The 25,175-nt window shown below is 31.6% G+C and overlaps 4 protein-coding genes across 12 annotated transcripts; 1 reads left to right on the top strand and 3 right to left on the bottom strand.

Moving 5' to 3' along the window:
• Positions 1-1,527: 1,527 nt before the first annotated feature.
• LOC107905846 (bidirectional sugar transporter SWEET2a) lies at positions 1,528-3,167 on the bottom strand. 2 transcript variants are annotated; one of them, XM_016832617.2, is made up of 6 exons: positions 2,873-3,164; positions 2,730-2,766; positions 2,410-2,626; positions 2,160-2,318; positions 1,943-2,062; positions 1,528-1,823 (listed from the first exon to the last, which is right to left on the bottom strand). In XM_016832617.2, exons 1-6 carry the CDS (start codon positions 2,931-2,933, stop codon positions 1,716-1,718), a joined length of 702 nt encoding a protein of 233 aa, XP_016688106.1. In that variant the 5' UTR covers positions 2,934-3,164; the 3' UTR covers positions 1,528-1,715. The 2 variants fall into 2 exon arrangements, with proteins under 2 accessions (XP_016688106.1, XP_016688108.1); XM_016832619.2 differs by having other exon boundaries at positions 1,670-1,860; positions 2,873-3,167.
• Positions 3,168-10,000: 6,833 nt separating this feature from the next.
• On the bottom strand, positions 10,001-10,670 carry LOC121217734 (uncharacterized). Its single transcript, XM_041093844.1, has one exon. The coding sequence runs from the start codon at positions 10,468-10,470 to the stop codon at positions 10,057-10,059; it is 414 nt and encodes a 137-aa protein (XP_040949778.1). The 5' UTR covers positions 10,471-10,670; the 3' UTR covers positions 10,001-10,056.
• A 5,171-nt stretch (positions 10,671-15,841) lies between these two features.
• On the top strand, positions 15,842-19,031 carry LOC107905845 (pentatricopeptide repeat-containing protein At4g18975, chloroplastic). Of its 8 annotated transcripts, none has more exons than XR_005913921.1 (9): positions 15,898-16,056; positions 16,157-16,278; positions 16,362-16,458; positions 16,566-16,709; positions 16,999-17,211; positions 17,348-17,624; positions 17,964-18,122; positions 18,410-18,711; positions 18,807-19,031. XR_005913921.1 is itself a non-coding variant. In XM_016832615.2 (6 exons), the coding sequence occupies exons 1-6, from the start codon at positions 15,997-15,999 to the stop codon at positions 17,540-17,542; spliced, it is 831 nt and encodes a 276-aa protein (XP_016688104.1). In that variant the 5' UTR covers positions 15,842-15,996; the 3' UTR covers positions 17,543-17,914. The 8 variants fall into 8 exon arrangements, 2 of the variants coding, with proteins under 2 accessions (XP_016688104.1, XP_016688105.1); XR_001686618.1 differs by having other exon boundaries at positions 18,843-19,031; XR_005913923.1 differs by having other exon boundaries at positions 17,358-17,624; positions 18,843-19,031.
• Positions 18,293-24,554, bottom strand: LOC107905844 (alpha,alpha-trehalose-phosphate synthase [UDP-forming] 1). Its single transcript, XM_041093845.1, has 18 exons — positions 24,288-24,554; positions 23,809-24,202; positions 23,604-23,701; positions 23,113-23,501; positions 22,911-23,025; positions 22,670-22,771; positions 22,351-22,501; positions 22,027-22,115; positions 21,700-21,748; positions 21,486-21,586; positions 21,208-21,395; positions 20,813-20,930; positions 20,484-20,660; positions 20,267-20,389; positions 20,093-20,180; positions 19,839-19,969; positions 19,657-19,755; positions 18,293-18,897 (listed from the first exon to the last, which is right to left on the bottom strand). The coding sequence occupies exons 1-18, from the start codon at positions 24,336-24,338 to the stop codon at positions 18,475-18,477; spliced, it is 2,886 nt and encodes a 961-aa protein (XP_040949779.1). The 5' UTR covers positions 24,339-24,554; the 3' UTR covers positions 18,293-18,474.
• Positions 24,555-25,175: the final 621 nt, after the last annotated feature.

Consider the following 25,175-nt stretch of genomic DNA (forward strand, 5'->3'; position numbering starts at 1 on the left):
TTTCTCTTGGAGCTCAACCCCTTCTCTCGAGTCGAGAGTCTCCTCGGCCTTTTTTCTACAGCTCTGGCAAGGTCCTTGTAGTTGGAGTGTCGTTGTTGATAAGCCTTGACGGCTTGTGCATGATGATTTCGATCTAGTTGCACCAGTCATTTGTCGTCTATCAGTGGTTTGAATCTCCCTCTATCAGTGGTTTCCAACGATGTTGGCGGTTGTGACAGTATGCCTTCTCCAAATCCTTGTTTCAGTTTGGGCTCCCTCTTGGTGGTGGATCTGTTGATTGTGAGTACAACCACCCTATTTGTTCAGACTTCTTTGACCACGCTCCCTCCCTACTAGGGCTTGCCTCCTTTGGGCTAGAGTTGGGCCTCGTGCCATTGTATTTAGTTTTTAATTTTTGAGTAAACTTCTTGGATGGTCACCTAACTTTTGGATAAATTCTAATTTGGTCACTCAACTTCAAAAACTTTCAATTTCTTAGATAACGTTTTCAAATTTTAGTCACTACAATTAAATATAGTTAATGGAAAGCTGACATGTGCCTTTTTTTATAGCCTCCCAATATTTATATATTTTATTAATTTCAACCTAAATCTAAAAATTTAACAAATTTTCACTTAATGCTTATTTTAATTAAAAATAATTGTTAATATTAAAAAAATAAAAAATATTTTCCTCACTCCACCCGGTCCCTCTCTGCCCATCGTCCCCCCTCTCACCCCGTCCCTTCCCTCTCCCCCCGCCACCGTCCGTCTCTCTTAGAAATCTGCTGGAACTTTGTCCGAACTCACATCATCAGCACCCATTAGATACAAGAACTTTGCAGACTCAATGCTGTTGCTAGATTCTGGAACAAGGCCAAGGTCAAGGGGCTGCAGCCTGGGCAGCACTGAGAAGTAAAACATTGAATCCATTCCAGTCGGGTCTAATGACATTCCCATTCTTTGTAATGGTTTCAACAGCATAAAATATTGCATCTTTGTCCTCCCTCATAAACAGTCCAGCACCAACAATGATGGCCGGGTTTTTGTGTGTGTGTGCCGGGGGGGGACGTGGTGAAGGCAAGGAAATATTTTTTATTTTTTAAATTTAATATAATTATTTTTAATTAATATTAATATAAGCATTAAGTGAAAAAAATGTTGAATTTTTAGATTTAGGATCAAATTAATAAAATGTGTAAATATTGAAGGGCTAAATTTATTATTATACCAATAAAAAAATCAACAGTCAGGTGAATATTAAAAGTATTGGTGATGAAATTGAAAGTTTTTGAAGTTGGATGACTAAAATGAAACTTACTCAAAATTTGAGTGACCATCCAGATAGTTTACCCTTAATTTTTCTAGGCTTTGGACCTAGTGCTTGTACTCATTTGTGGTAAAATGAAACTGTTCCTTTTCTCAAAAAAATGGAAAAGAATTTGTATTTAGATTTTTGTTCAATATTTAGGATGTTAAATTATATCAAAATAAATCCATATATCATTTTTATGATCTTCTAACCGGAAAATAATCAATAAAGTCATAATTGAAGTGACAATGTTATTGTTCTTATAGACTAAAGTTTGAGTCCTGTATCGCCCTTCCTCTATCCGATATGAGAAAAAAGGATAAAAGAAAAGGGAAAGAAAAAAACTTTCTAAGCCAAACTATCTTGGAAAGCAACCGAGTGGCAAAGAATATATATAATATTATATGCACAAGCTGATCCCCGTTTCAAGGATCTATGAGGGGATGCTTCAACTCCTCCTGGGAAGCATCGTTAAAATAGGCATACAAGGCCAATTGGAGAGTCCCCAAACCTGTTCCAATTCCATTTGGAATCTGTATCCAAGGAAGAATAATACTCTGCTAGTTATTGCTGGAAGCCAAAATTGGGGTGATTCATTGAATCAGTTCGCACTGCAACAAAATTTATAACGGAAAAAAGGGGAAGAGCTTACATAGATGAAAGCATCATGCTTGAACATTCCATACACAAAGAAAGCCAGACTCATCAAGAACGTTGCAAGAGAAAGTGAGAACGGCATGTACTCAACGCTTCTGGTTTTGATCACCAGTTTCTGCCACAGAAATGTGCATAAAAGAACACAAGTGAGAAGGAATTTCGCGATCCGAAGGTCGAAAAACTATCTATTATGAAACTTCTGAGGAACTTACGATTATAATTAGAGGAGAAGCAAACATGGAAATCAGAGATGCGACACTTAAGTAACCGACGAAAAGTTGCCGTGACGGAAAGTCCAAGAATCGCATACTCACGAAAACTATGGAAGCAAATGTTGCAAAAACCGATATCAAGAGCCCCATCATCTTCAACTGCAACATTAATTTTAAAAAGTCATACAGAAAGGTATTTCTTGTTGGATCATCATCGCTCCACCGCAATTTGTTAAAAGCTCTCAAGTACCTTCATTGGCTTTTCAGCATATACAACAAAAACGCTTATATATATCAATTGGAAAATTGCTCCAATGGAATTGACCGTTGCCACCAGGATAATACCAGGAGATACAAGGGGCATGCCATACCAGAGACATATCAAGCAGTTCAAGAGAGCATATATGTAAGGCATGCCTGAGAACATTTCTGTCGATTCATTTCTGATAATTCTCCTAAATGTTGGTCTGGGAAAGACACAGCAAGAAAGTTGGTGTAAATAACCCCTGCAGTTCATCTTTTTTTCATATGATCTTTGTTTCAGTCCAATAGAAGTTTGAAATAACTTACATAGATGACAAGAACAGCACAAAAGCAAAGATGTTACCTGAAAAAAGAAAAGAACTCATTGAAATCAACTGATTTAGAGTTCTGTTCTGATATGAGAGTTGAAAAAGGAGCTTGAGAGACAGGTAAAAATAAAAGCATACTACCTGCAATCCCAGCTGCATCACTGCAAACTACATAAACTGAAGATACCACTGTTGAAGACATTTGCAAATCTTAAAATCTCCCTTTCTCTCTTACCAAGCTTTTCGCCTCTTCTCTCTTCACCTTGTTCTTTTGCAAATAAATTCCAAGAGAAAGCCTGTAGATATATAAGATACCAGCGAATTGATCATTCCCAAAAAAAAGAGAAGAAAACTCCACGTGGATGGATTATTGAACCACTAGCTTTCATTTTCCAGTTAATTACTTCTTTTTACTATTATTTTTGCTAATTGATTGTTTTATGTTGAGTCTGTTCACTGCATTCTTAATTATATAGGGGTGAAACCTCAAATCAAGTGATGGAGAACTCATGTTATCATGTAAACTAAAAACCACAAAAACTGATAAAAGAAAGCGAAGTGTCTGTTTTGCCCGCAAAGAAACATAGTTAACAGATGCGTACATATGGTGTAGAATGGATTAGAGTTTCATGGTGTAGGATTATAGACAGCTTCAAATGGTTCTTTAACTCGTCCAGATGATGTGACACAGTGAGAGTGAGATCGTCGTACTTGTATATATTAGTGTAGGCAAAACGCTCTATACTTGCCTATTATTCGGTGGATATTCGAGTACATCCAATTCTCAACCTCAAAATTAAAAAAAATAATCATAATTTGCATTAGTGCTAAATTTAGAAAATAAGTCATTCCTTTTTTAGCTCTTGATCACAATTAAATCAATGATCAACATCAAAACATTATTTAGTTCAAATTTATCTAGATAACTTATTTCCCTATATAATTCTCATCTTTCTTGATTAACTTTCTTTTCTTGTTCTATGAAACCGGAAATTCTTTTTTATTTTTTAAATGAATAACACTGAGTCTCCTTCTATTGAATTTAAATGGTAGGGTAGAGAATGATCAAATGAAGAAAAAAATGTGGAAGATAAAGAAGCAGAGATGATATTTCCTGAGAGTGATAATCCTGGTTGTCATGCTTAAGGGACTGACTTGGAAAAGGAACAACTTTCTCACCTCAATGTATTGAAACAGTCAGTGCTTTCGCCTTCTTTTCTTCCTGGTTTCATAGTTCTTACTACTTTTTTTTCCTCCTATTTCTGGTTTTGAGGAAAATGTGAATCCCAAGCAAATCCACACTTATGTATCCTGTGAGGATAACGGTAAGCCATAATCACAAAAATCTTCTAATGAACTATATATTTGAAAGTTGGTTACCCTCGTGATCTTTTTGCCAGACTGAATCCGACAAACGTTTATGTTTTGTTCTTAGGGCTTGTTTAGTAATACTTAAAAAACAAATATTTTTAGCTTAAAAAACACTTTTAAAGAAAAAACAGTAATACTAAACACTCAAATCTTAAACTAAAACTTCTTAAAAATATTTCTCAAAAACACTTTTCCATAACACTTTTCAAAAACATTGTTAAACTAACCCGGAATCAAAGATCATTTTTCTTTTTTTCTTTTTAAAAAAATATTAATTATTCTTTCTTTCCTTCCTTTTCCAGATTTCATTGTTACCATTATTCATTCGGTTGAAAAATGTGGTGTTACCGTTATTCATTCGGTTGAAAAATGTGGTGAAGAAATGCTTTTAAAAATTTGACAGTTTTTACTTTAAAAAATAAAATTTAACAATTTTTATTAAATTACTGTAATAAATGATTTTGAGATGATAAAATGGTTATTTTAGATATATTGTAGCATAAAATATATGTATTTAATTATTATTTATATTAGTTAATATTATAATATATGAGATATATAAAATTTAAATTATAAAAAAATTAAAAATAAATTATTAAGTTATTAATATTATAATATAAGTAACATATGGATTATATATAAACTTTAATTCGTTAATATATAAAATATATAAATTTAAATTATAATTAATTAGAATAAAAATTCTAATTGACTAAAAGGTAAAGAATCATTATTTTCACTTGTTATTATTAATGCCATGTCAAGTTATTATTGTGGATAAACTATACAAATGGTCACTCAACTATGTCAGTGTTCCTGTTTTAGTTATCTAATTTTAATTTTTTTTTAATTTGGGCATTAAGATTTGAATTCGTTCCTATTTGGTCACCCTCTGTTAAATTAATAATGAAAAGCCTTTTTTTTCAACTGGTATAATAATAAATTTAGTCATCAATACTTTCTAATCAAACTTATTGATAGAATTTGTAAACGTGAATGGTTAAATTTATTGAATTATTTAAAATTAGTATCAAATTGATAAACTGATTAGAAAAAAGCTTTTTGTTATCGATTTAACCGTAGGTGACCAAAACAAGAACGCAAGTTTAGTTGAGTGATCATTTGTATGTTTATCCTTTGGTATTAATAAATATCAACTTAGATTATAGTACAAATATAATAAAATAATTTATGGTAACTAATTGTCAATATTGTAGTATATGAAATATAAATTTTAAATCTTTATTCAAATTTAATATAAATTATTTGTAAAGTTTAATTTGAATATATAGATTATATTTATATTTTATAGTTAATATAAATGAAGAGTGAATTTATAATTTATCAATTTTTGACAAGTTAAAAATTAGAATTTTTAATTTTTTTGAGTTGACTTGAAAAAGTGAAAAGCTGGTGTTAGACCTAATCATGGGTCGAGCCACCTGGTCCGGCCTGAAGGTTCTCCCGAAATGTGGGAGAGTTTGGGCAAAAATATAGGCCCGAAAAATGGGATTAGACAAAAAATAAGGCCCGTTTAAAAAACGGGTCGGGCCTCGAGTAAGACATTTTTGGCCCGGGCCTGGCTCGAATTGTAATGGCCCAAATTTAAGGTTATCAGAATAGTGGTTTCGTAACCACAAATCCGATTTAAAGAGAAAATTATTATTAATTTTTATGATTTATCGAGTGATTAGATATAAGTATTAGAGTATTGATAAGAAATTTTATTGATTGCATGCCTAAATTGCCTATTAGGACTTAATTACAAAAGTGGGTAAATATGAGTTTTAGATGATAAAGGATTTATTTGAAGTGCATAATCAAAGTAGAGGTCCTTAAATAGTAATTAGACAATAAAATTTCTATGGACAAAAATAGGCATGCATAGATAAAAATAACTAAAGTTTTAATGAAGGGTATTTTAGTAAATGAATAATAAAAAGAATAAAAAGGGAAAAAGATGGCAAAAATATCATCTCCTCCATAGCTTGCTGCCGAATTCGGAAAGACACCATATCTAGGGTTTTCACACTTTTTCAAGCTTATAGTAAGTGATTCTAATCTCTGTTTTTAATGATTTTTACGTTTTTGAAATCTCGGTAGCTTAATTTAGCTTATTCTAGCGATAATTTAACCTAGGGTTTATATTTGGAAAAATACCTATAGGTGAAAAATATTTATTTTGATGCTTTATGATAGAATATGAAGCTATAAATTATGTTAAACAACTTTTGCTAGCTGATATTAAGCGAAAATGAGCAAGTTGACATAATCGGTAAAAATCTCTAATGTGCATAAGTAAGTGTTAGAGTGAGAATTTGATGTTGTCATAGAAGAGAAAAATGTTCAGAATGTTATATAACATAAGAATATGAGATGAATTTTAATTTCTGAACTTTGGGGAAAAAGCGTAATTATGTAAAAGTTTAGGGGTAAATTTGTAATTTTTCCAAAGTTAGAGTCGAGGGCTGTTTTAATGAATGTGAGTATTAAATAAGTTAAATTTTCTATTATAGATCAAAAAGAATGGAATTCGAGGTTAGATCGAGGAAAGAATAAAGTTGAAGACTAAATTGATAAGTTTGACTATATTTGCTACCGAGATAAGTTTACGTTAAATAAATGCAATATTTTAATAATTATTATTAATGCTGATAATTTTCAGCAATTATGTATTTATTTCATGAATTTATTTGATATTGACTCAAGTATGAGATGATAGAGAATTGATATTAAAAAGTCCTGTTGAAGCATAAGGAATGTATCGGATACAAATGTCATAACATTTGGGTAAAGAGATTCCATGTAAGACCATGTCTAGGGCATGGCGTTAGCATCGAGACAAGAGGTCCCATGTAAGACCATGTCTGGGACATGACATTAGCACTGAGATGAGAGGTCCCTCGTAAGACCATGTCTGGGACATGGCATGGACACCGATATGAGAACTCCCATGTAAGACCATATCTGGGATATGACATTGGCAGTACATGAAACATCCCATGTAAGACCATGTCTGGGACATGGCTTTGGCATGTTATTATCAGAAAGAGACCCAATTATCCTTATTATTCCAATGTGGTTCAACGGGCTAGTAAATAACTTATGTCCATGAAAGTTCAGTTAAAAGCATAAATGGCAAGTTCAAGTGAGTTATAAGAGTTAAGAGTATATTACGTTATCCATTGAGAATCAACATTTCAGCAAGAGAAAAGTAAGTCATAATTATGAGTTATCTAAGTAAACAAGTAAGTAAATGAGTAAGAGATCAAGTAAAGAGGAAATTAAAGATTATGTTACTTGGTTATTATTATTTGTGTTTTATGTTGCTGTTTATTTACTTGTAAACTTACTAAGCATTATGCTTACTATGTTTATCTTCTTTTTATATAGCATTATTAATCAAAGTCAAGGATCCTAAAGACGTCGGGGATTGTCCACACTATCAACCACAACGACTCGGTATTTTATGATGAACTATATTTGAACTATGGCATGTATAGGGATTTACTTATTTTGAATGTTGTATTATGATTTTGCTAAAGAATGATGTGTAAATATCTAATGATGAATGGTTGTCAAAATGGCTAAGTATGAAGGTGTTTGTTGTTATACATGTCTATGTGATAAATTATGCATAGAAATCATGAAAGAGTAATAATTTGCAAAGAAACAAATTTCAAACAGGAGCAGTGACGTGACTTTGAAAAATCACTTAGGATAATATAAAATGAATTAGAGGGTTTATGATATATAGAATGAAAGCTTGTTGAGTCTATTTTCATGGAAAAATAACGATTTAGAAAAAGGAATTTTGTATTTTGAGATATGTGAATTTTGGTGAGACAGGGTCAGAACTGTTTTTGGAGTCCCCTGTTCTGAGTTTAGAAAATCACTAAAAATTGTACAAAAATATTTATGAGTTGTAATTTATATGTCTAGATTCATTATTGAGTCTATTTTCTGTAGAAACAAGTTAGAACACAATATGAAAATCCTACAATGAGAAAACTTATTTTTAGTGGCAAGAGGTTAGGACAGTCGAGTGGTGAAATAGGGGAGACTTTAACTAATAAAATGTACTAATTGGTTGAACCAAAAATTCTGAAAAATTTATGGTAAGAAGTAGGGGTGTTCAATCGGTTAACCGACCCGAAATAACATTAACCGAATTAACTGACCTTTCAAAATTTTTAACCGTTAACCGAACCGAAATTTTTTTTTAAAAAATTAACCGAACCGAATTTTTTTCGGTTAATTCGGTCGGTTAACCGAATTAACCCAAAATTATATATATTGGTTAAAAATTAACCGAATTACCCGAATTAACCGAATTAACCGGATTACCCGAATTAACTGAATTAACCGAATTGAATCACTAAATAATTAAATTATTTTTAGACTTTTAGACTTTAGTTTTAGTTTTAGTTTTAGAATTTTATTTTTATTTATTAAATTATTTGTAATTTTTATGATTGGGTTGGGTTGGGTAATTGGATTGGGTTGAATACTTGGGTTTGTTAGGTGAATAGTGGGCCTATTTATATATTATAATTTTATTTATTAATTTTTTCGGTTAAACCGAAAAATTCGGTTAACCGACCGGTTTCGAACCGAATTAACCGTTAACCGAAAAATTAAAAAATAATTAACTGACCCCCGACTGCAAAAATTCGGTTAACAGACCGATTAACTGAATTCGGTCGGTTAACCGAATTTTTTCGATTTTACCCAAATTTTGCACACCCCTAGTAAGAAGATATATGAGTCTAGTTTCAGGGAAAATTTAAGGATTTAAATTTTGAGTTCCGTAGCTCGAGTTATAAATGATTTAGTGACTGCTGCGCGAGTGGACAGCTTTATCATAAATAGTGAGATAAATTTTAAAAGCAAATTTTTATGCCCCGAACTAATAAGTTAAGTAACGTAATGCCTCGAGCTCGACTTCGACTACGGTCTCGGGTAAGGGGTGTTACACGAATTCACTAAAGGACAAAAAAATCTGTTTTTTTTTAATGTTATTTTCCTGTTGTTTTCTCCCTATTTTGCTACCATTTTACTATTTGTGTTGTTACTATTTTGTTGTTATTGATTGAATATTGTATAAAACTTATTTTGTTGTTGATTTTGTTATTATTTTAAAGGCATTTGTTAATTTTGTTATTATTTTAGAGGTGTTTGCTTGTTAAGTTGCATTTATTTTAGTGTTATTTAAGTCTACATATTTTTTAAATTTTATTTTTAATTTGTTAAGAAATATTTATTTTGATGTTTTTAGTATTTTTAATGTATTATATATATTTAGGCGGTTGCTCTGACGCAGTGAAATCCATAGATATATTTGTTGGTTTAATATCATGATTTAGATTTTCCTCACCTGGTTCTCGTGCTAGCGGTCTTCCAGCCCCACTGAATGATGCTCGAAACACATGTAATGAATTGCAGTTAAAAGGTTATTATATTCCTGGCATTCATCGGTTACAATTTGGTTTCCATAACTTGAAGGTCATCATTAGCTGCTGTGGATCTTAACCACAAAACGAGGCCTCATCATTAGCATCACGCAAAACTTCGTAATAAGAAAGCAGTCCATGCCTTTGGCTCTCAAGAAAATGCCAATCTCACTTCATTCACGTTTATTTAAATGGAGCTCCTGTGTGAATAAAATGGCAACAACAGAGGTTTTTGTTAACTGTTATGGTTCTTTAAAGTTGCAATTCCGGCTTAAAAATCTGAAACCTAAAGCTTTTTTTTTTCTTGATTAACATTCTGATATTTTGGAAGTTTAATATCCATTAAAAGAAAAACACTCCTAGCAATGTCGCAGAATTTTGCAGCTGAGAGTAACTCCAGTTTTCCCTGTCTGCTGGTAACAAAGGAACTCCGTCTTTTTTTCTAAATTCTGAAATGAACACTACAAAAGGAATAATAGGAAGAAAAGATTTGAACAATGTTTATGCTTCTAAAAACCCAGTCATTCTAAGAATCGAATTTCGAACTTGACACAAATCCCTTCCTTTAAGCGTCCTTCCATTGCCACTACAAACCGAAAACGCCATTTTCCCAGCAACTCTCCTCTCCACTATCACATGCGGTGGCACTAATTCCCCTCCCTCCAATTCATCGGCTTCGCCGCCGTAATCAAAAACAGTACAACAGTGCCGACGGCGGCGCGAAACGTTAACAGGAAGCGAAAAGTCTGCGATCTTCTTCCCGGTACTGTTTTTCTCGAACTTACCGGAGTTAAGTGAAAGACGAGCAGTTTTAGAGAATCCGAAGCACCCATCATCAGCCTCCTCGTAACGGCAGCTACGGAGGTCGGAAAATATAACCTCCGACTCTTGGAATTCTTCTACCTCTTCAGCCATGAAGGATATTAGATTAAGATTGTAGTAATCTAGAAATGTATACGAAGGGAATTAATTTATAGAAGAGGATATCACTCGTACTTAGCACAGCATCGACTTTTTCTTTTTTTTAAGTTGTGGTGTTAGAGAAAAGATGGCGTCATCTAAAAGTCATTTACGCAGTCGCGGTTTTCTCTCTTTCTATGTATTAATTGTCAAGACTTGTTGGGACAAGACAATTGAACGAAATTATAATTTTTATAATTATAAATATCTTATAATTACAAAAATTGCTTTTTTTATGAGTTTAGTTGATTAAGTATAATTATATTGTATTTTTCTGAGTATGTTTGGTAGTAGACCTGTTCATGAGTTGGGTCACCTGGCCCGGCCCGAACGTTCACTCGAAATGTGAGAGGGTTTGAATAAAAATATAGGCCTAAAAAATAGGCTTAGATAAAATAAATAATGCCCGTTTAAAAAATGGGCCGGGCCTCAGGTAAGATATTTTTACTTGGGCCCGGCCCGAATTCATTAAAGGAAAAAAATATGTCTTTTTAATATTATTTTCTTATTGTTTTCTCCGTATTTTGCTATAATTTTATTATTATGTTGCTACTATTTTGTTGTTATTATTTGGATATTGTATAAAACTTATTTTATTATTAATTTTGTTATTATTTTAAAGACATTTGTTAATTTTGTTATTATTTTAGAGGCATTTGCTTGTTAAGTTGCATTTATGTTAGTGTTATTTAAGTATACATATTTTTTAAAATTTATTTTTAATTTGTTGGGAAATATTTATTTTGATGTTTTTTGTATTTTTGATGTATTATATGTTTTTTAAAATTATATAAAAAAATAATATAAAAATAAATATGGACAGGCCGGGTCAGGTCTGAGTTTTAACATTTTTATTCGGGTCGGGCTTGGGCAAAATTTTGGGCCCATTTTTTTGGGGTCGGGCTCGGGCCTAAATTTTTTATTGAGCCCGGCCCGGCCTGGCCCATGCACACCTTTATTTGGTAGTACAAATTATAATTACACAGTTATATAATTTATATTTTTAAAAAATATTAATTACTATAAAAATTATTAATATGATAAAAAAATTTAAGCAAGAAACAAAACTAAAATCAAATCATTATATGTATTATGTTAGTTCAAAAGAGTAGTTGCATATACTATTACTAATAAAAATGATAAGAAAAATAAACATCATATACAATTTTATCTAATTGTTCTACTATTTCATATTTGTTGAGTTATTCCCTATTTAATATTTAACATAAGCTCTTTTTCATCAAATGTTGGTCTTTGACTGAGTTTATCATCATCCGAATCTAAATATATATCATTAAGATTATCAATATCTCTTTTTTCCATATACTCTTTGAAGTATGTATCATCCCAAATTCACCTATGAATGAAGCTATGATGTGTGCAACATGTAAGTGTGATGGGTCGTGGATCAAAGCCCATGACAAATGCACACATAACGTTCTATGAAGATGTGAATTGACCCGATTCGTAAAACATATAGAGAAGCTCATCTATTTGAAGCCTTTGAAAACTTTCTTTGTGAATTTTTATTATTTAGAGTAAAGCTGACTTAAATGGATTTGAAGCTAAAGAATCGCCCAACATTGTGCGGTTTGCAAGACTAAAATTCTAGCCCCATAACACTAGTACAATCTAACTTTTTTTACGCTATACAAAGATGACATTCTTAATATGGGAAATATTCATTAGAACAACAAATGTCCTCTCAACCCGGTTTCTAAGCCTTGAATGTCTAAAATTAATGAGCTCGCGAGCCATCTATAATGCTTGTGTTTAGCTCCACTCTCTTAAATGGTATCATACACTATGATATGGTACAAGAAAACATTTTCTACTTGCATAATTAACGTCTACCATATAATATTTGAGTTCACAATACAAATAATATGTATCTTTAATCATAAAAGCTTATATAAATTTATTTTGAAGAGAGAATTATGCTAAATTTTGTAATATATAGCATGGACACGTAAAAAAGTAATATATACCCTTTCTATAATATGTAAACTATATAAAAAATAATATAAGATCTATAATAAATATACCCTTTGTAAAAAAAAAGTTTTTATACTTATAAATAATATAAATTTTTTGTCTAATAGACTTTTACAAATAAATTATGATAAAAACTATATTTTTTACTAATAGGCATATTATTTTTATAATATATAGCATGGACACATAAATAAATTATGTTCAAATTTATTGGCTATAACTTTTTATAAATAATAGTTATAACACTTTTATAACCTGTAAATCAATTTTCATGACAAACTTTTAGGTCGTAACTTTTTTAAAAAATAGGATTTAAATAATATAATTTTTTGTTATAACTTTATAAAATACATATAAATTATTTTTATAATATAATATTTTTAGAATTTTATAATATAATAATCTTTGACTATAATTATCATAAACACTCATACATGTTCATGCTTATAATATAAAAAATTATAATTTAAACTTGTATAAAAATAATTTTTAAAAAATTAAATTTAGATGTAATTACCTGTGTAATTACTCAAATTCTCACCCCCTAAGACTTGAAAAGTGTAATTTGGGTGCTCAAATTACACCAAATTAAGTGGAACCTACCAATTACAATGATTACCTAAACATGTCACTGCCGTATAATTACAAGTAATTACATCAAAATTCGATTACTAGGCGACTTTCAAACACTACCTTAATTTAGGTTCCACTTAATTTGGTGTAATTTGAGCACCCAAATTAATATCATAAAAATGAAAAAACATTAAAAAAATCTAAAATTTTAAAAATTCATAATTTATTTTATAAAATTATAAAAAGTAATTTTTAAAATTTATAATTATGCGAAAATCTCGTAAGAATTGGGGAAGGAAAACATAAAACAGCTAAATTAAAAAAAAAACTCTTAAAACATAATCTAGAAAGAATCTAGATAAAATGGTGTCTAGATTTACCTAATCTAAAATGAGTATGGATGTGTGTTTGTCTAGATTCAATCTATTGTATTTAATATTTAATATTTTTTATAATTTCAAATTTTTTAAAGAACTAATGTTTACAGAAAAAAAATAGATATTTTTAGATTTTTAGTTTTTTTGGAATTTTCTAATATTTTTAGATTTTTTTTATTCTTATTTTTTTTTCATTTTTAAGATTTTAAGATTTTTATAATTTTATAATTTTATAATTTTAAACTTTTTTATATAGATAACATCATTTGATTAGATGAGGTTATATTAATTGGAGTAGCATGATAGACAAAATGAAAATATAATAACTAAACCAACAAATATTAGGTACAGTTAGGAGGGATAACTACAAACTTTGAACATAAATCGTAAAATGGATATGAAAAATATCAAAATAAAATATAATAATTAGATAAAAAAATTCTTGAAGTGCTATATTGAGAATTTATGTATAGTAGAAAAAGGTTGAGATGGGTATTAAACCAAAACAATAAGCTTAATTAATTTTAATAAATATTTACAACTAGCTTCTTAGAGTCAAATTTATTTTTATTTGAGGTCCTACTGTCAGGGGACTTACATGTGTTAGGTGGTCGATATTCTCATGATTATATTCCCTTCATGATGGCTGCAGGTAGAATTCTCGGGTATAGGTCGGGCTAGAATAGTTGGGAGGTGAAGTAAGAAAGTTTTTAAAGTTAGAATTAAATTATAAATTAAAAAATGTAATTTTATCATCGTATGAATTTAGAATTTAAATTTTTTAAAAACATAGTGTATAATTTATTATTTTAAAAGGTTAAAATTTTAATTATAAATTTTTGAGATAAAAATAATTTTATCATTTAATCAACGATCATGGTTAGTGCCTCTCTCTTCATGTGTATATTGAATTGAATCTAGGATAGAGATTTTATTAATTTAAATCAATTTAATATTATATTTAATAATAAAAAACAATTTTGTTTAAATATGAAAAAAAGAATCATTAAAAATTTAATATTATTTTAAATAATAAAATTGAACTTTTGTCTAGAAAAAAGATGTTCTGATTTATGACTAACTCAACCATGAGAAACACAATGTTGTCATCCTATTTTCTAAGCATTTAAATGCGCACACACCGTCATGGTGTCAACATAATCTCCCAAATCCTAATCATACACAAGGAAGAAAAAAGTATTTATTACTAAAATCATTTCATAATCTTTTTTTATTGTTAGTTGAATTAAGGTAGCAAGGTTAACTTGTTAAGGTTTTGGGAATTTTATAATGATAAATTCTAATTCTAATTATTTGGAGGTATTATTTGTAATTATAATTTTATTTGTATTTGTAACTTCTAGACAAAAATAAACTTGCACATATTAATTGAAAAATAGATTAAATTTAAATTTAAATTAATGTTAATTAAAATATTTTTATAACTATTTATATTTATATTATATTATTTTAAAATTATTGAAAGTAAATATTTTATTTAATAAATCAAAGCTGTTAGTCTCTTTTCATCAAACCTTAAGGAAATGATATTTTTCCAAATAATGAATTTTCTGGTAAAAACATTCGTATGGTCTCAATTTTAATATTAAGTAAATAGATTTTTTTAAAAAAAATTAGGTAAATTAATCTTTATTAATTTCGAAAATAAGTAACTAAGAATAATTAATCACGGTGTTAACGTTTTCTTTCAATCGTACATAATATTACTTGGTACAATAATAAAATTAGCCCTTGATGTTTATATATTTTGTGTAAATGATGATATAATATACAAATGTTGGCTAAATTTGTTAAATCATGGTCAAATTTGACAGAATGTGTAAATTTTGAAAGTTAAAATTATTATTATACCAATAAAAATGTACAATTAATAGATAATTAATATTGAGATTAATTGTCTTTAGTTGTTCACTGTTGAAATTGATAAAAATTAAATTGTTTTGATCTTTTTAGATGATGAATTTGTTGAACAGAGATATAGAAAAATCCTTTTACCATTTTTTATCAAATCTGGAGAGTTTGTTTTTTAATCTTATTATTTAAAAATTTGGTTAAAATATGTTATAACTTTTTGTATTTTTCAAAAACTTTAGAATTTAATTTTTTTTATTTTTATTTTTCAATAAATTAGTCTATTTTTTTTAGATTTTAAAAATCAGGATCATTAACACTATTAATTTTTTCTTTTGATATTTTGAAATAATTTTTTTAATCTTATGTATTAAAAAAATGACGCTCTAATGAATTTAAATTTAATAAAAAAATATTAACATTAGACTTAAAATTTAAAATCTAAAAAGTAAAAAAACTTATTTTCTAAAAATAAAAATATATAAACTAAATTCTAAATTTTCATAGTTATGATATATTTTAAACTAAATTTTTTCCTATTTTAGTATCCAAATTATGATTTTCATCTCACTTTTTTCATCTCCGTGGAACTAGATAGTTTTTACTCCTTTTTTCTGACCAAAACTTGAAAGTGGATTCTCTTCAACAGAGAAGAAGTAAATCTATGGCTTATGGTTGTATTCATTCAAGAAGCTATCCATTATCTACGTGGTCCAAAAACAAGGTTGATAAATTGAAGCTTTCAGGTTTCATTTTCCTTTTCCAGGTTGCCATCTTATTTTTACGGAATATTTGTAATTGAAAAAGGTTGAATTTTTTTCCAGGTTCAAGGAAACGAAGTAGCTTTTTCTTTAGGTTATGGGTTTTCAATTTGCAGAACTCCCAATGTTAAATGTTCACAAAAGCTGGGTGAACAATCACTGAGCATTTCCAGAGCTGTTGAGAAGTGGGTCTCCTTTAAAGGATTGAATTCAATTTATCAAAATCTTGAATTAGAAGCCTAAAGTTACTAAATTTTTGAGGGTGCAGGAAACCAGTGAAGAAGTCTGGAAAGAACGAGCATCACTTGTGGAAGAAAAGAGATTCAGCTGGCTCAGGACAAAAGGCACTCAATCTTGTTAGCATTGTAAGTTTAATTTGCTCTTTTGTTCTATATTGAGTATAGTTTTCAGTTATAGTATGTATTTAGTATTTGAAGATAAAGCTATACACTGATTCTATATGGAAAAGCAGGTTTCTCAACTTCCCAGTGAAAAAGAGACTGTTTATGGAGCATTGGACAAATGGGTAGCTTGGGAGACTGAGTTTCCATTGATTGCAGCTGCAAAAGCTTTACGAATTTTGAGGAAGAGGAGCCAATGGCTGCGTGTTATTCAAGTATGTTGGTATTCTTGCTTTGTGTTTTCCAGCTTCTTAAATGCATTCATTGATGCAGGGAAGCTTTATATGTTCAATAATTTTCCATTAATATATATTATATTAAAATAGCCCTGTATTATCATATTTAATTCTATAGAATATTCTCAATCGGTATTTTAAAGGAACCTTAATGCTTCAGTATTTTAATATAATATATATTAATGGAAAATTATTGAACATATAAAGCTTGGTTATGTTCAGTATTTTCTTGGGTTAAATTAGATTTCATGAAGTCGCTAATACTCAGGTGGCAAAGTGGATGTTGAGCAAAGGCCAAGGAGCTACGATGGGAACATATGACACCCTTCTACTTGCTTTTGATATGGATAATAGAGTGGATGAGGCTGAATCATTGTGGAATATGGTTTTACATACACACAATCGTTCTATCTCAAAGCGATTGTTTTCTAGGATGATATCTTTATTTGATCATCATAGCATGCCAGAGAAGATAATAGAGGTATGCCAATCACCATCCCGAATGCCATACAAAACCAATTCTGATGTTTTTACTTGATACCACTAATCTGTTTGTGAGAATTTGTATCAAATGAAGCACAATTATGTTGGTTATGAGTTATTGGTGTTTTTTTAAGGTATTTGCAGACATGGAGGAGTTATGTGTCAGACCAGATGAAAACACAGTCAGGAAAGTAGCTCGTGCCTTTCAGGAACTCGGCCAAGAAGACAAGCAGAAGTTGGTTCTTAGAAGATACATGAGCAAATGGAAATATATCCACTTTAATGGCGAACGGGTTAGAGTGAAAAGACATATGTCAAATGAAGATTGATGTTCAATTCAGTGAGTGCATTCTCTTGGCATCAATGGCATAATATGAGTTTGTATCTATTGCGTTGGACCTTGCCAATCAGGTATTGCAGCAACAAGGCATCTTATTAACCTTCTTTGAGATAGGCAGCATACACTTGAATGCTATATGAATAGTTCATCATTTCTGGGGGTTGTTCCCTGTATATAACTGTAGCTTGCATGTTGCAAGCCTCTTCTTTAATTTCTGGGGATATATATGCTGTGAGAGGGCCGAAAAGGGTTTTTGCTGTTAATGTAGGATAGTGTTTTGGGATTTTGTCCTTATAAGACTCTTATGTCTTCAGAGTTCAGATCATCATTGGTTCAATTGAAATATTAAATAGTTTTTGAAGAAGTCTCCACTATGAATTATTAGTTATTTTCTTTGAGTGTCATCACAGTGTTTCTAGAGTGGCATAACACAAATTGATGACCGTGATGTGTGCTTGTGCACTAATGGTTGACAATGAAGGCTGTAGTGGTTGGTGACTCCTGGTGGCAGTTTGGCCTTAAAGAAGTATATACCATTGCATCTGGCCAATGTGTGATTTTCAATGAAGGTATAATTGGTAACTGCAGTCTTTGAATTGATTTTAGCTTTTAAAACTCTCTTCAACATTTGCTTGCCATGCCTTCTCAAGGCCTAGCTAACAGTTTGGTTTGTTTTTAACTGTTCTTGCCATTGATACTGATGGGAAACAAGTCAAAAGAAGAATTGAACTGAAATAAATTGATTGAGAAATCAAAAACTAAAATTTTATTTTGAAAAAGAAAATAAAACTTTCTGGAAAGCTTTACCTTTAATGTGAAGAATGATCAAATTTAAAAGAGATTCAATGAATTTCAGTGCGAGAAACGTGAAAGGCCAGTTACATGATAGTACCACCAAGATGTCAATGGAAGTTGCTGCTTCTAATTTCCCTCCATTGTAGATCCATCAGTGTTCATACTGTCGATCCATGAATTTGTCAGCTCTGTTAAGAGTTTAACAACATCATCTGATGATCTAAGGAGATACCGAGCATTAGACCTTTTCCGAGCTACAGAGCAAGAAAAATAGTTGTCCCCCTGAAGATCAAGTACTGAAGAACCCTCTTGCAACGACATTCTATCTACCACCCTTGATTGGAAAACATCTGTGTTTACATGGTAACTTTTGCTTCTCTCAATAGTTGGCATAGGACGATGTTTCTTAAGGCGATCTTCCCTGGATAGACTTCTACTTGTTGATAACTTTGAAACAGATGTCCTGACTGGTGGTGTTACATGGGATCTGACAGGGGCTGGCACTTCTGACGGAAGCTCTGGCTCGAAAAAGGTATAAATGTCTTCATCCTGAACCAATTACAGAATGTTTAACTTCCAATTATTCATATTTAAGGGTGAAGAATGAGCATCTTTCTGTGTTCCTGAACATATGAGTTCCTTGCCTTATCATTGGCTTTATATTTCAGAATTTATTCAAGCAATGCTAGAAAATTTTCAATTATAGGTCAAAATAGCTAGTGGTGCTAAAACCCCTAAAGCTTTACGTGGTAGAGTGAAAAAAATTAGAAAAATGGATAATTGAAGGTGTAGAAAAACAGAAAGATAAAAAAAATATTTTTTTTCCATAGTTGTTCTAGATAGAAAAGATTAAAAATTTGAAAGAATTTCTTTTTCTTTTTTGGTAGAGTTGAAAAATGAGAGGAATGAAAATAGAACATTAGAAAAATGCATAATTTTGAATTATCATACACCTTTTTCTCATTTTTCTCCTCTGATTATTCCAATTTGGAAAGATTAATTTTTATGCATTGGAATGAAAAATGGTTATTTTTATTTCTTTCTTTTCCTACTAAACCCACTCAAAATTTATTTTTTTGTCTATTTTTCTACTCCCTCTTATCCTTCCACATTTTCACTCAACCAAACACACTTTAGAACTGTTAGGTGATATTATTGCACATTCAGGTCTGTTCCCATTTGAACAAACAGTTTGGAATTGCAGCACAATAAGATATGGTTAATGCAGTGTCTTCAAACTAAATATTTCCATGCGGGGAATTCCTCAAAATAAAGGGAAACAGCTTAAAGTTGGTAATTGAAACACACCTTAGCTAGAAAGTGGCCAATGCATAGGACATAATCAATGGGTTCCTTCATGCCTTTGTTATGAACAATTTCTCCAAGGATTCGGTCGATCGCTGCACCCTGACATATATTCATCGAAGCATGAGATAAGCCAGCCTGTGATGCTGAATGAATAGCAGAAGAGTAATACCACCAATGCATACCTTTGTAACACCGACAGATCGAACCTCAATGGACCGGCTGCCTTGGACAACGTCTAAAGATGCATTAGAGATTGGACCTGTCCAAAGATGCTGCAACAAATCCCTTGCTTGAAGTCTTCCGAACTCGACATCTAGAATTTTAAGTTGTTAGACCAATAAACGCCAGAAACCAACATTTAGCTTAAATCTGATGTGATTATCATATGCTAAACAGAAGAGACAACATGAATTAGTTGAAGTTTATTGATGAGAACCTGCGTATTTATAGTTCCATATAAGTGAAGTTTCCCGGAGCTCGAAATGAGATCGAGGAGTTCTTTCAGTAAAATATTCGAATACATGCTGAGATCACAAATAAGCATCAGACAGTTTAGAACCTGCCGAACTCAGTACGCATTTAACTTTTATTCATCTAACTAACGTATAACCTTGACGCTATCCACCCATTCCATGTTTAAATTTTCCGGCATTGTCGTCATCCAATCTCCTTTCGTAGCTCGTAAGAACATTCCGTTTTCTGCTGCCAACCACATGCTGTAATCACCAAAGTTCTGCAGAGCAAATTATTAGTTCATCGATTTGAGAAAGAAAGGGAAAAGAGTAGAAGAACTAAAGTCATATTTAGAAAAGTAAAAAGAAGCTTACATCATCCAGGACACTTCTATCACTTCCACTGAGGACAACAATTGTAGTCTTTGGATCATCACAAAGCTTTCTCAAAGGTTCTTGTAAATCCGGGCGTAACTTGGGCTCCATTTCTTTAATTTGGCTGCCCTTCCTCCCAAGGGTATCCACTGGTTCAGTTAAAGTTGCATTGAATCCCTGTATGGAAGTTTGATCATGAAAATGAAAGGGAAAACCAGAAGGAACTCTTTTTCATAGATTCTCTTCATGAAATGTTCCAAGAGGTAGAGAGTCTAACAGCTTTCTCTACCTTGTCAAATAAAGAATGAAGTTGTAAGAAATTAAAATACCAGTATGAGCAATCGGTTATTAGACTTCGCGTAACGATCAACTGCAACTTCAATTGGAAGCGGTGGTGGGATTTGTCTTGTCCTTAATTGAGCTTCAACAATGGTATCATTAAGTTCACTACAAGGAAAAGTTTTTGTTAAAATAAAAATTGAAACAAGAGAAAGACATAAGGGAAACCAGTCAATCATCCGTTACTAAAATTCCAGGATCTTGAAAAGAAAAAAGAACTAGTGTTCTCTTTTTTGTTTTTTAACAAAAACATGAAGGCAAAGGGTGTTGCTAGTAAGCCTTATTTTCACTCTTTCCTGTCACATGATAAGCACCGGTTGGTCCTGCCCTCACTTCCTCAAGTTTTCATGAAAGAAATTACCAGTACTAAGCTAAGATCAAACACCTTACAAAGGTTGCAGCCCACTCTTGTGATGTGTGTGTAGTTACATGCACGAAGTTATGGTGGTGGCGTTTCTCTCTCTCATCAGCTGGCATATTCAAAGCATAACCGATTGAAGAAGCAACTTCGGTGACGTTCCATGGATTAACCAAAATGGCTCCAGCACCAAGAGATTGAGCAGCCCCTGCAAACTAGAATTAAGCAGAGACGTCTTTACTCTGAAAATTTAAGACTTCGGGAAAAGCCATGAATAGATTTGATTCCTTGTCAGATTCAAGTACCTCACTTAATATAAGAACCCCTTTCTTGGAAGCTTGGCAGGCAACAAACTCATAGCTGACAAGGTTCATTCCATCCCGCAAAGATGTCACAAGAGCTACATCTGCATAATTAATTAATTTCCAAAAGTTTGGACTTGCGTGAGAAAAGTTGTCATAGTGAAAGAAAAAACGAGAATAGTGATTGCAAGTTGTGTTATGGCACAAAAGTCAGTACCAGTAACAGCGTATAGTGCACATAATGCATGAAAATCAAGAGAACGGTCCTATAAAAGAGTAAGGAAATGCATTAGAAATCTTTACACAATCAATGAACATAGAGGCGTGTTGAAAGTAACAATAAAGGGTAGGATAATGTTGTCTTAAGCAGATAAAAAACAATGATCTCGTGGGGAAAAGAAAAACTTCTCCTTAATGTCTTGATAGCAGTGCATTAATGGCTATAAAATTGACTAAATAGTGCATTGCTAAGCTTGAAGGTAAGCACAATAGCTCTTTCATCATATTACAGTGAAATACAAAGATGATAAAGGTATAGCCGAACCAGATGATGTATAGGTACAGCAGTAAGAGTTCCAAATCTTCCATTAATTCGCCCAACAATCTCATGAACCTGGCTAGTAAGCTTTTGATCTATGAAATCAAGAAAATCAACGTGTAAGATTTTGACAGGGGGGGAGAGGGGGAGGGAAGAAAGCAACATCCTGATCAGCAAATCTAAATGAGTTGTGCATCTTGAGATGCTAGTGTATTAGTAAGATGGACCATGTCAATAGTTAATACCCTTGACAGTACTTGTAGCAAAAGCCAAGGCAATCTTTTAAAGTAATCTAGTAGAATTAGAAAAATGTTGTATAAAGGAACATACACTCAGGAACATCAGTCCTGGTAGGGACAGCAATTTGCAGGAGAACCACCTTATCACGCCAATTAGGATTTTCCTCAAGGAATTTTTCAAATGCCAAAATCTTCTGTGGTATACCCTTGATCATATCAAGCCGATCAACGCCTAACATTACCTTGCAATTGTTAAACATTAACCATGAGTAACTCAATAAACTGTTCGCAGATTTGCATTAAAATGCCCTATAGATGGTATAGACATATTAACAAATATCATCAAGTGTAATCGACTATGGTGCAAAGAAGACACAGAAAGAAAGAGAGACAAACGAATCAATTCGTACCTTTCGGCCAGCAAACCTTTCTTTCAGTTCTTTCATGTGATCTTGAACTTGAGGGAGTTCAAGAGCTCGAATGAACCGATCAGAATCAATCCCTATTGGGAACTAAAATTTAAAGTTCCCAAGAAAAAAAGGGAAGATGTGATAAGGAATAATGTATTTACAATGCTAAAAGAACTCTGCAATAAATAAATAAATAAATATATATATCTATATAAATTGGCATTTTAAAGCTAAGACATACTGCAGCTACACGAGTCAGCCTTCCTTGATCCTCTACTCCTTCAGGTGTGCCTTCCAGCCCAAGAATACGAGTACAAGCACTAACAAAATGCCTTGCATAGTCATATGTATGGAAGCTGGAAAGTTAACATGCCAACAATTAAACAAGATATATGTATTAGCTTTCAAATGTAGCAATGCTGGTAACAAAAAATGATCTTTACCCTACTAAATCAGCAGCAAGTACTGATCTGAGCAGCTCCGACCTAGACGGTAGTGTCCTATGGATTTCAGAAGAAGGAAAAGGAGTATGCAGAAACCAACCAACTTTCATTTTTCTGTTCCGCTCTTTCAAACATTTTGGAAGAAACATTAGGTGGTAATCATGACACCAAACCACATCCCCTTCCACATAATGTTCTTTAACGACTTCAGCAAACATCTGGTTTGCTTTCTTATACGCATCAAACTGAGATTGAAAGCTTCTAGTAGTTGCAAGGCGGTCTTCTTGTGGGAGACCAAGGTAATGAAACAACGGCCACAATATGTTGTTACAATATCCATTATAATATTGATGAACAATTTCTTCATCAAGAAATACTGGTATACATCTCTGCATTATGTAATGAACACGATTAAACATTTACCCCAAAATCTTTTTTATCGATTACAAGTTAAATTGTTGAAAACATCAAGAATTTAATTTGTTTGTAACCTTTTCAGCTAAAGCTTTAATTAATGCCCTTTGTCCAATTTCATCAGGGACATTTACACCAGCCCAACCAATCCATCTTGTCTCAAATTCCTTCACACCTTCGTAAAAAAAATGTAAAACATTTCAATGTGAAAACTCAACAATTGAAAATGAATTCCAAAAAATGTAAGCGATAGAGAGAAAGAAGTGATCATTTATGTTATACCGAGGAGTGCACTGACTAAGCCTCCTACACTTATCTCAAGATGCCATGAATCCACCCCACGTCGTACTGCAGAAACGGGAAGCCTATTAGCAACCACCAAGAGGCGCTCTCTGGAAGTCCGGGAATCTTGCCTTTCGCATCCATCAGTAGAACATCTATTAGCTGAAATGGTTTCCAAGGATTCTTCATCGTTGAACCAGCTGAAAGCTTCAAAAGAATCGGGTGAAAACGAGTCATTGTTCGATAACTCAGTTTCACCATCATTCAAAGACTTGTTGAATTTCCTTAACTCCCTCTCCCTAAGAAGCCTTTCCAATCTTGTTCTCGGTGTGCCACTGTTGTTACAGTTATATTTATTCCCTCGCATTCCGTTGCTTTTATTCGACAAATTAGGCTAACAAATCAAATAAAAGAACATCTACAAATCACAAACCATAATCACACTAACAATAGAAAAAAAAGGGTTTATTCTATCTCACCAGATTGTTATTGTTATGCGAAATGCAGGTATCTGGAGATGAAATCGACATTGGAGGTAACGAGAAAGGGTGAGATTGGAGAGGATGAAGAGGTGAGAGAGCAAGTTGGGGTAAACGCGGATATTTGGGATGCTAAGCCAAAGGCTGTGGTGGCTAACTCCAATGAGTTAGTTCATAAAAAATCTATCACCATATATATATATGCACATATATATGCATTTATATATATGCCATCATCATTTTCAGAGGTTATTCCTAGACCATGCAACCATGCTATATCCGTAACGTACGAATCCAGAATGACTTGTCGAATGAGTTAACTTTGTCGTTTATAACCAACCATGATATTTCTAGGAAAAAAACCATTGGGATTTAAACTGTGAAATCATCATTCATTCTCAATTACGTTGATGGGTCACCTTCTGCATTGACATGAACTGTCATTTTATTTATTCTTTATCCAAATAATAATGTTGTTATTTTTATGAAAATCATTAAAATATAATGGCTGAAAATAAAGTATGTGGTTTATAAGCTAACTTCACTTCAGAAAGTGAAAGAGATTATATATTGGAGTCACAATCACTCTCTTTTCCATGCTAACACAACTCTATTAATGTGGACTATTGTATTTTATATTTTTGTTTTTAAAATGATTTGGTATCACTTAATTCCGACAATTAAGGATTTTATTTATAAAATTGATATCTATTAATCTAAGTTATTTGTAAGATAATTTTTTATCATACTAATTAAAATAATTTTAGGTTTAACGAGAATGATAAAAAAATGTTAATTTGAATATTATAATAAGATTTTAGCTGCTTCGAATTTTTAATAAAAAATATTGAAAATAATTAAATGAATAGAGACCTATTTATTAATCTA

The sequence above is a fragment of the Gossypium hirsutum genome, chromosome D05 (genome assembly GCF_007990345.1).
Source record: "Gossypium hirsutum isolate 1008001.06 chromosome D05, Gossypium_hirsutum_v2.1, whole genome shotgun sequence".
Lineage (NCBI taxonomy): Eukaryota > Viridiplantae > Streptophyta > Magnoliopsida > Malvales > Malvaceae > Gossypium > Gossypium hirsutum.